The sequence below is a fragment of the Vicia villosa genome, linkage group LG2 (genome assembly GCF_029867415.1).
Source record: "Vicia villosa cultivar HV-30 ecotype Madison, WI linkage group LG2, Vvil1.0, whole genome shotgun sequence".
NCBI classification, from domain to species: domain Eukaryota; kingdom Viridiplantae; phylum Streptophyta; class Magnoliopsida; order Fabales; family Fabaceae; genus Vicia; species Vicia villosa.
In genome coordinates, this window is record NC_081181.1 from 202,561,311 (window position 1) to 202,573,435 (window position 12,125).

Here is a 12,125-nt window from a genome sequence, read left to right on the forward strand (position 1 = left end):
GATATTTTTTATTCGCAAAAATATTATTTACACATGTTTCTTCTCATTGTAATCCAAAGATTAGAGGGGTTGGAATCTAACATTTCCATGAGAATAAATTCAACCAACTATAACTTCTCACTATCACTCACATTGTTTTTATATTTATTTTATTATAATTTTAAATTAAATAAATTTTACAATTATCCTTTAAAAATTTAAATTTCTACCAAACACATAAGTGAGATTAATATTCCTAAGAATATGAATAAAAATATAATTTTAAACCTTGAAACAAACACACCCTAAAAGACTCGTTTAAGTGAAGGTCATGAGATCAATTTTTGTTCGGACCAAATGTTTATTTTTTAGTTTTCACGAAACAATGGAAAGCACATGGACTCGGTCTAGACCGACACAACCAAATAAATAAATTAATAAATACATAGCGTTAACGTTAAAATAAATAAAAAATAAAAACAAGAAATAAATATGTAGCGTCGGTCTAGACCAAAACAAACATTAAAATAAATAAATGAAAAATAAAATTAATTGAAAAGTACATAAATAGTACAAAATGAAAACAATTGGCGTTAAATGAAAAAGAAAAGAAGAAGAGAGAAATGAAATATTTTTCGCACCAATAAAATTTGGGATGAATAACATAGCATTGGCCCACAGTTGCCGCTAACATTTTGATAAATGAATAACTAAATTAATAAATAAATCAATAAATATGTAGTGTCGACTTGACCGTGGATACATAGTTAAATAAAAATAAATAAAAGAATGTGATAATAATTAGTCTCAGTCCATCCATGTGTAATTAATCAATAAAATAAATAGAAATAAAAACAAAAAAACAAAAAAACTTGTAATGTGAGTAGGGGTGGGAATAGGCTAGGCTAGGCTAGGCTTTATAAGGCCTGCGCCTGGCCTACGATAAACTTACAAGGTCTGAGCCTGGCCTATGGCCTACTATAGGCTCGTTTTTTCAGCCTGGCCTGGCCTTTTTAAAAGCCTGGTCTGGCCTGAAAGCCTATTTAAAAGCCTCTTTCTTATTAATGTTTTCAATTCATTCATATATATATATATATATATATATATATATATATATATATATATATATATATATATATATATATATATATGAACATTTAGACCGACCTACTTAGCATTTTTTCTAATATATATGCATATATAGACTAATCTATTTAACACTTTTTCTAATACATATGCATATATAGGTCAACCTATTTAGACTAATTTTAATATATGAAAATATAGGCCGGCCTACAAGGCTTTATAGGCTTTTTTAATAGCCTAGGCCTGGCCTATTTTATTAAATAGGCTTTTAAAAAAGCCCAAGCCTGACCTTTTTATCAAATAGGCCTGGCCTGGCCTGGCCTGGCCTTAAGTAGGCTAGGCTATAGGCCCCTGTAGGCCGGCCTGGCCTATTCCCACCCCTAAATGTGAGCTAGGCTGATGCTATATGAGTTACGTAATGTCGTTGTCCGTGGCCAACGCTAAGTCTGTCAGCTAAAATTCAATTTTTTAGTAGTGATTGTAGGGTACTCTTTGTATTTCTTGTCTGAAAAGATCAAGATCTTGAAGTCTAATTGGAGAATGTAGAACAAAAAGCATTTTGGAAATGTACATCATATGGTTAGTGAGGGTGAGGCCTATCTAGATCAGGTGCGCTATAGAGAATTCAAGCTCATTGTTGCTAAGATGTCTTGAGGGAACAAGAAAGAGCTTTCATGAGAGTTTTGGTTTTGGAGGAGGCTTTGCACAAGAAGAATCTTTTTTGGTAGGAAAATGCTAGAGTATTATATCCCCACCTTTTTTTTATATAAAATGTCATTTCCAAAATTACTCAATAGTACAATTGGGCTGGTTTTGGTGTTAACCTAAAACACTTTAAAAATGCTCCTCCTGATTCAGATTTAAGGCAACGATTACCAACTGTAGCTACACACAACAACGCTTAAAAAGCGTCGCCTTAGTTACCATAAATAATCGTCCCCTATTCCTTTTGTTTAGGCGACGTTTTTAGAAAGCGTGCCCAAAGAACACCAAAAAACGTCCCCTTAGACTATAGGCAACGCTCGCACAGGAGACGCTCAGAAAACGTCCCCTATTCTTTTAGGCAACGATTTTCAGAGTTATGACAACGTTTTTCAAGTGTTGCCAGAGATTACATAGGGGGAAATTACATAGTTATACAACACAATTAATGTTCAAACACAATCTATTAACAAAAGGGCAGATTTCAGTACAAATATTTGTAAACTATGATATAAACTAATAGAAAGACACAATAAACAATATTCATTAACAAATTGGTAAAACACATTGTGAACACTACCTAATCAGTACTAGAATCATAATCAGTTACATCGTCACTTTCATAACTTGTGTCACTATGATCACCCTCTATTGCTTTTTGGTTGTGAAGTTCTGACAAAGGAATTTCAAAGATATCATCTGGAACATCTTTCCTAACCAAATCCACTTCACAATCATCCCTTAATGTATCAAGATTTGTTGAAATATCATTTTCTTGGGCATCTGAACTCAAACATTCTCAATGTCAAATGATTCCCTCGGAAGTGCATTCAGAACATAGTGTTTGTTCTTGTTTAAAGGATCTTCAATAAAGAAACATTGTTGAATTTGAGATGCCAACACAAATGGATCATTTTGTAGCATTTTTTATTAAAGTAAACGAACGGCGATCCATATTCATCCTTTTCATTCACAAACCAATCACATTTGAACAATACACAATTTTCATGACCATAATAATATAACTCTATAATATCTTTTATTGCCCCATAGTAAGTCACACAAATCTTTTTGGGATTTTCATCCTTCGCATTTCTAAGAACTTGAGTCACCGCTTCTAATGTCACACCACTATTTTGTGTTTTAAGCCTTGCTTCGCGGTTTGTTGTATGAAACCCGTATCCATTAATAACATAACCAGAATACCTTCTAACAACATCATTTGGTCCCCTAGACAACACCTTCAACCATTCAGTAACTTCCTCCTCATCCATGACACGTGTTTCAAACCATTGAATAAAATCTTCTCTTTGATTGTTAGCTTTTTTGGACTTCCTTTTTTTTAGGATTATGAACATTAACTTCATGCTCTCTACAAAATAAATAACTAACTTTTCAATACGAAAGAAAAATAAAACTTATTGTGAGAATGAAATGTTAGTAGATGATTGTACCTAATGTATTCTTACACTTCATCGCAATTGAATAAAATGTAACCGTGAGCTAAGTTTAGAGGCTTATGGTCAAGGGAAATTAGTTTCTTTCCCCCAATTGGATGACCTATGCCTGGAGTATCATCGCTATTTCGTGTCATTCTATTCATCCTTGTGTCTACAACACTAGACAAATATCTTGAACAAAATGTTAGATATTCTTTAACTTAGTAAGCTTCAGCGATAGAACCCCCTGGACGACTCCTATTACGAACAAAAGATTTTAAATCACCCAAATATCTTTCCATATAATACATCCATCGAAACTGAACCGGTCCGCCCAATCGGACATTATGTCAAAGAAACTTGGAGGGAAGATACGCTCAAATTGGCAAAGTGTTTTAGCAATTTCTACTTCCAAGTAATCCAAAGTTTTCACATCTATAACCTTCTGGAATAAACACCAAAAAAATGAACAAAGCCTGAGCAAAGGAATAACAACTTGATTAGGGGCTATCCCTCTTATTGCTACTTGTGACAAGTAATGCAATATAATATGAGCATCATGACTCTTGTATTCTGAATTTTTTCCGTCATTAACTTGAACATATCGAGAAATATTAGATGCAAGGCCATCAGGAAGTTTTAATGTCTTTAAAACATTACAAAAAATAGATTTCTCTTGCTTTGTTAGGGAGAAACATGCCTTCGGGATTTGAGTTTTCTTACCATCACTCGTTGCCTTCAAATAGAGTTTTTTTCGAATCCCCATGTGTTGTAGATCCAAATGAGCTTTTGCATGATCCTTTTTCTTCCATTTAATCTCTAAGAGAGTCCCTATTATATTATCACAAATGTTCTTTTCTACATGCATAACATCTCCATTATGGCGCAAAGAATTATCCTTCCAATATGGTAATTTCCAAAAGATAGATTTTTCCTTCCATGGACCAGGCCTTTTTTTCTGATATTTCTGCCCCACTACGTCAGGGATCTTTTCTAAGTCTTTTAAAATCATTGTTGAATCTAACAAGGAGGGTGCAGACCTATATTCTGGCTTTCCATCAAAAGAACTTGAATTTGATCTCCAACTATGATTTGAATGTAAAAAGACTCGATGACCCATATAACACATCTTTCGACTATGTTTTAAGTATCTTGAAGAAGTTTTATGATTACAAGCAGGGCAAGCAAACTTTCCTTTAGTACTCCAACCGGATAACATAGCATATGCAGGGAAGTCATTCACAATCCACATAAGAGATGCACACATTTGAAATGATTTATTTTTTGAAATATCATATGTTTCTACATCGACATCCCACAATATCTTAAGCTCCTCAATAAGTGGATGCAAAAACACATCAATTTCATTTCCGGGTGACTTCGGTCCAAGAATAAGTAACGACATCAAACAATTTTCAGCCTTCATGCATAAATTTGGCGGATAGTTATATATTGTTAATACAACAGACCATGTGCTATGTGAAAGAATCATAGTCCTAAATGGATTAAACCCATCACTTGCCAACCCAAGTCTTATGTTACGAGTTTCACGAGCGAAATCTAAATGTTTTGCATCAAAGTCTTTCCATGCTTGGGCATCAGCCGAATGCCTTATCTTCCCATCCCTTGAACGATGGTCTGCATTCCACCTCAATGTGTCGGCTGTCTTTGAGCACATAAAAAGTCTTTTCAATCTTGGAATTAAAGGAAAATGTCCTAGAACTTTAACGGGAACCTTGTGAGCTTTTATTGGTTCTTCAAGATCATTAGCAACTTCAAGATATTCAATCCACCTTGATGCTCCACAAATATGACACGAATCATCTTTCCCATGATCTTTCCAAAACAACATGCAGTTGTTGGGACATGCATCAATCTTTTTATAGTGTAAGCCCAAATCTTTTATCATAGATTTTGTTTTATTGAAAGAGACAGGGATGTTCAAATCTGGCATAGCCTCTTTCAACAACTCTAAGAGAGCGGTGAATGATGCATTGCTCCATCCATGGAGACATTTCAACAAATAAATTCGAAAAGTGAATGATAACGAGGAAAACTTTTCACAGCCAGGATATAACTTTTGATTTGCATCATCAAGTTTATAAAAAAATTTTGCATCTTCATTTAGCCCTTCATGTACTCCAACTCCTTCGGCTACATCTTTAAATGTCTCAAATAACAAGCCATCGATATCATCATGAGATGAAGTTTCATCATCACTATCACCATCAAGATCCATAAGGTTTTCATCTTCAACGTGATACATTCACTCAGTGTATCCCTTTACAAATCCTTTGCTATATAAATGGTCATACACTACATCTCTTACTTCCCAACTATCATTGCAACAGACAACACAAGAACATAAAATCTCATCTTCTTCAACCTTTCCTTTGGTGAATTCAATATCCAAAAAGTAATTGACACCATCCTTATAACCTTGACTATGTAGAGGCAACTCCATCCAATCCTTCTTTATCATGTTTGGTTTACTAAAATGAAATAAATTATATATTATTCTAAAGATGTTCATCATGACCATATTAGTCTAAAATGAAATAAATTATAAATACTCTAAAACATATTATTAACTAAAGATGTTCATCATGACCATATAACTTTAAAATGAAATAAATTATTACTCTAAAAATATATTATTAACTAAAGATGTTCAACATGACCATATTACTATAAAATGAAATAAATTATATATTACTCAAATAAATATTATTAACTAAAGATGTTCATCATATCATAAAAATATATTTAATAGTTTTATTGGTTTCAAATATGTCTTAGTGGCAAAGGTATTGACAACACAGTAGATATTGACAAAATGGCAATAAATTAGTAATACAATTTGAAAATAAACTACTATAATATTAATTTAGCCAACTCTTAATAAATATAATAAAGTGTCTTGTGTTATTTTACATCTACTCATATAACTACATGACTAGATAGATTCCAATATTTTTAAATTTGAGAAAACATACATCTTCGCCTTATTACATCGAAAGTTCTCGAGCTTGAAGTTTATCACAAAAGTCAAATAACAATTGTTAACAATTAGGATTCATCTTGTTTTTTTTTCAATAAGCAATTGATTGAAAGGAAATAACGCACTAGGGGTGCAACCCTTACAAACGGGAAAGAGAAAAACAAAGAACTAGATCACTAGATGGGTAACTTATACCAATCATAGAAACTAGATCTAGTTAATAAAAAATTACACTCCGACCACCTCCACGACAGAAACACAACTCTATTAAACACCATCTCAAAGCTGAAAGGGACATTGTTGAAGACAATGTCGTTCCTCATGAGCCATAAGCTCCACGTAGTCGCCAACCAAATAATATTAACTTTATTCCGGATAATTGAGTTTGTCACCTTGAGTTGAATATCGTCTAGACCCAAAAACGCCTCCCGAAAAGAACCTGAGCTAAAGCCAATCCACGAAAGAACCTTTTCCCAAATATTCTTTGAAGCTTGACACAAGAAGAACAAGTGGTTCAAGGATTCCTCATGGATGTCACAAAAAGGGCATTTGGGATCTATGGTGTTCGCTTCCATACCTCTGAGCACCAACATATCTTTCAAGGGCAGTCTGGAAATAAACAACCTCCAGGCAAAAATTTTAATTATAAACGGAATAGACAAATTCCACATGATTCTCAATCTCCTATTGATGAGAGGACTCCAAGCTGACTCCTTCTGCTCTTCTAACAAGACAGGCACGCTGGCCACCGTAAAAACACCGTCTTGCTTGGGAATCCACGCGAACCTGTCCTCTGAGGATGGATCCAGCGAACACGAGTTAACCATATCCAGAAACTGCTGCCAGTTATCCGACTGCGGCCCTCCTACTGTACTTAAAACCTGAAAATAAAAGACAGATTCGAAAAGAGATTCTAGCTTCCATCTTTGAGTGCCATTATCTCACTCCACGATATCCCCAACAGTGGCATATCTATTGGTTGAGAGATCAAACAAATCCGGGAAAGAGATTCGGAGCAATTGATTTCCTAACCAAATGCTATACCAAAAAGAAATGCTAGATCCGTTGTTAGCTGTACATTGAACACAGGAGCTGAATCCTTCATCTGAGTTGTCCCTAAAGTTATCAATGGAAAGAACATCGCGCCACCATATCGAATCTTTCGCAGTAATCCCTTCCCCCGCTGGCAGGAACACTTTAAGCCTAATATTCTTATACCTCCACTGCAAAAAACTCTTCCAAACAGCCCCATCATCCTTCAGAAACCTCCATTTCCATTTTAAGAGAAGCGCTCTATTGAATTCTCCGACGTCTCTAACTCCCAATCCCCCTTTATCCTTTGACTTACAAACCGTATCCCACTTCACCCAGTTTATGCTCCTCTTATTTGCATTCCCACTCCACAAGAAATTATGTTGGATTCCTCTGATTTCTTTCAAGACTTTAAGCGGAGCTTTATAAAACGAAAACGTAAAGGAAGGAATAGCATTTAGCACCGCATTTATGAGCGTCACCCGACCACCTATAGATATATTCCGACCCTTCCAAGAATCCAACCTTTTCTTAAAGTTATCAAGCACTTTAGACCACACCTTCTTATTTCTAGGGCTAGCTCCCACCATAATTCCAAGAAACAAAAAAGGAGAATTACCTCTCTTACAAGCGAGGAAATTTGTTGCCGCATCCAGAATCCAATCACCCACATTCACTCCCATAACACTACTTTTTGAAAAGTTTATTTTCAGACCTGAAATTAACTCAAAACCTCTCAGAATTACTTTCAGGTTCCACAAATTGGCAGTAGATGCTTCCCCAAAAATAACGGTATCGTCGGCAAATTGAAGAATGTCCACACCCTCAACAGAATTCGCCCAACTGAAACGGTTTGAATTCGCCCAACTCAACAGAATTTCTAACCAAAGATGTAAGGCCTTCCATTGCTAACACGAAGAGAAACGGGGACAACGGGTCTCGTTGACGCAACCCTCTATGAACCTTAAAATCATGGGTAGCACTCCCGTTTACAAGCACTGACAAATGACTTGAGAATATGCAAGCATCCATCCACATCAACCACCTCTTGCCGAATCCCATCCTCACCAACATGTCTCTAAGAAAGTTCCACGATAAAGAGTCATAAGCTTTCTCGAAGTCGACCTTAAGGAGGAGACAGCTTAACTTATTCCGTTTAGCCCAATCGATAACCTCGTTGACCAACAAGACTCCGTCCAGCATATTCCTACCGGGCACAAAAGCTGATTGATTACACGAAATAAGACTCCCCAGCACTTTTTTGAGCCTTGCTGCCAGCATTTTCGATAAGATTTTGTAAAGGCTTCCAACCAAGCTAATCGACCTGTACTCGGTTAAATCTTGGGGATTCTGATTTTTGGGGATAAGGGCAATGAAAGCCGAAGAGACAGACTTAACCAGTTTGCCTGTTGGAATAAAAGTCAGAACAAAACTTAAACAAATCTTCCTTGAGGATCAACCAGAAACTTTTGAAGAAATCAATCGAAAAACCGTCAGGACCGGGACTCTTGTTTCCATCACACTCCCAAAGCGCCTCCTTCAATTCTTCCAAAGAAAAAGGGCTTTCAAGCTCCAAAGATTCAGACAGAGAAAGAGATTTCAGATTAGGAAAAGAACACACTGGTCTATTTTGCTCCGACTCCATAAAAAAGCCATTAAAATGATTAAAAACGGCCTCCTTTATTTCGGACACTTCTTCTAACCTCCTACCATTATATTGAAGAGAACACAGCTTATTCTTGCTTCGTCTTCATCTTGTTGAAGATAAATGTATCTTAATAATTGATTTTGCAAAATTTTAGCATATATCATTTTTTTAAACTTTAACATGATATGATGAATTCTGACCTTGAGTATTCTTTGAGTGATTATAAGATACAGGTTTCATAATCATTGCTATTAGGATTATAAAACACATGATTCTTTCCAAATGTACTAAAATACATTTTTCAAAGTTAATCCAGTAAACAAACCCCTAAGCATTACAATAACATTCTAATATGGTTGTCATTTGCTGTCATTTACTTATATATACCTTCAGCTATGCTATTATTTTCTTTTAGCTATTTAGACGTTAAGTTGTGATAGAGATAATATTGAAAATATTTTAGAAAAAATTTATTTTCATCAACAAAAGAATAGTGTTTTTGGAATTTTCAAATTTTTAGAAATTACTAGATTTGTTTTCAAAAGATGCAGAATAGAGGTGTTTTGACAGCAACCAACACCTCTTGTCTAAAGGAATAACAGCCAGTCTAAATTTTCAAAGTTGAACTAAAATTTGATTATTTAAAATTTGAATTACAGTACCCTAACAACATAACCAACACATCAAGTTGAACTAAAATTCGATTACTTAACTAACACATAACTGTAACCTAGCATCAACTCAAACAATTTTAGCAATTTTGGTGGGTTTGTCAGCGATATGAGCAGAGAGAAATATCACGACGCAGTTTAGAGGACCTACTTTTCCTGTTAGGTTCTATGTTTTGTCAACCCTGCTAACCACTTCTCTGCTATGAATTTGAGAAACCAGGATTATCAAGTAGATAATGAAACGTAATTCAGATTTTAGACACTAGTTTAACTGATGCAAAATCAAAACTGAAGCATATTTTTAAGGAAACATATAAGCAAGGAAGTTAAAAAAACTTACCTGAACACACCAACACAAAGAAGCAAGAATGCAGCAACGCCGAAAAAGTTGAACCGCAGAACGTGTCGAGCACAATACTGCAACCATTTGTTCAAAAAAGTTAATATTGAGCAGACACACTACAACACTTTTAACTTAGCCAAATGGACCAACCCAATGATTTATTACATGTAATTTTATATAACTATAACAAATGCCAATAATCAAAGAGACTTAGGAAAATTATGGAAATGGAACCTTCACATAGAAGAACCGGTTGCAACGGAAACCAGTAAACAGACTTTATTGAGTGAAGATTTGTTAAATGTTCAACTTGAAATTCATGAGATTTATATTCTTCACAAAAAAGTTAGAAAGTGTTCTATATGCCAACACAAAATTTTGCTCTAGTAATAATTTTCCTCTAAAACTACAGCCACTTCATTTCTCATGTTTGTGTTGGAATTAAAAATTTCACCTGACAATCGAAAACAGGATTGAGAAAAATGAAAAATCAAGAATATGCAATTTATTTCCTCACATTAAAATTTAAATATAGAAGTATTCCCTTCAAATACTTACTCTAACACTGCTGTAGTGTTAACTGTCAAGGCGCAAACAAAAAGCCATCTTAGGGTTAGCCCTTGCATACACAATTTATAATTACTAACAAAAAAATAAAATCGTCATAGTTATCATTCAGAAACAATACCCTAACTAATGTTAATTGTATAATTTAGTATTTACTCTATTGGGCATGTTGTCATGTTATTTGGTATAAGTCTGATTTCACACTTACATAAATCTGTAGAAGAATAAAAGCGAACACAAAAAGAAAACAATACCGAGAAGGATAAAGGAATCGAATCGTATCCACAACAGTGATGAGCACAACCGTCTATTTTTTCGAAGGTTCCAATCATGGCTTGGCAGCAGCAATGCGAGATGATAAAATGGAGGTCGTGGTTGAATGACTGTGACGGCCCCGAATGGTGCTGGGGAGAGCAGACGGCGGAACACTTTTTGGTGAGATCCGGCGGTGGGATCAATGTTTGAAGAAGGAGAGCCTTCACATTTTCCTTTCCATTTTTTTAATCTTTTTTCTTTTTTCAATATTTTTAATGAATTTTATACTGAAACGTACACGTGAGATAGAGAGGAATGAGTCTGTTTGACTTTTTTTTCTTTGGGATGTGGATGATTTTTTGGGTTTTTTATTCTATATAGTAGTATATATTATTATATTATGTAGATGATATTTTAGATTTTCGTTTTTTTTTCTAATAATGTTTAGAGGGAAATATTTGTTTTTTTAGTGTAAAAGTTTGGAGGGAAGATTGCCACCAAAAATTTGATGTTTCTAAAAAGTTTGGAGGGAAGATTGCCACCAATAAAAATTTTACTTTTATTAGAACTAATGTAACAATCTAAAAATGTCCCCAAAAATATTTAAGGGGACAATTATTAAACATTTCTAAAGAAATAATATAAAGACGTTCCAAAATCGTTCCCAAAGGTAGTTAAGGGTACAATTAACAATCGTTGCCAAAAAATAAAAGAGTGACGCTCCAAAAACGTCCCTAAAAGTATCTTAGGCAACGATTATCAAGGGTTGCAAATATATTTTTAGCGACATCCATAAATTGTTGCCTATACGAATTTTAGGCAACAATTTTTACATGTTACCTAAAAAAATTGTTGCCAGAGACAACAAATGTTGTAGTGAATTTGATCTCTCCTGTTATTGTCTCTTAACAGAAGCTGACGTGACATGTCATGTAAATTATTTTAGTGATAAAAAATTAACCCGTATATGACTTTTTATAATAAATTATAATTGATGAATTATTTCGATTGTTTAATTTTTCATTTTAAAAAATTTAAAATTAATAAATGATTTATTTATATTAATACATAAATATAAATAAGTTGTCAATTTGTCGCAAAAAATTAGCACTCACCCACACAAATACTAAATTTTTAATTGAATAATTAGTTATCAATATTTTCTTGCGTTGGACTATTATTTTCCAATAATTTATTTAGTGATTTATTTGTAATAAAAATAACATGAAAAAAATTAATAAGTGAAAAAAATGGAGTTAATATATTTTTTTTGTGACTCTTTTTTATGTTGATAATATTTAAAAAATATTTATTTTAATTAATTTACTATGAATATTTATTATATATTTGATTTTCATCATTTTAAAAGAAATATGTGTATTTTTATATATCCACATTATTC

At 33.8% G+C, this 12,125-nt stretch overlaps 1 protein-coding gene across 1 annotated transcript; it reads right to left on the reverse strand.

Moving 5' to 3' along the window:
• Positions 1 to 3,483: 3,483 nt before the first annotated feature.
• LOC131651093 (uncharacterized) lies at positions 3,484 to 5,472 on the reverse strand. The gene has a single exon (XM_058920764.1). The coding sequence runs from the start codon at positions 5,470 to 5,472 to the stop codon at positions 3,484 to 3,486; it is 1,989 nt and encodes a 662-aa protein (XP_058776747.1).
• Between the last annotated feature and the right edge of the window lie 6,653 nt (positions 5,473 to 12,125).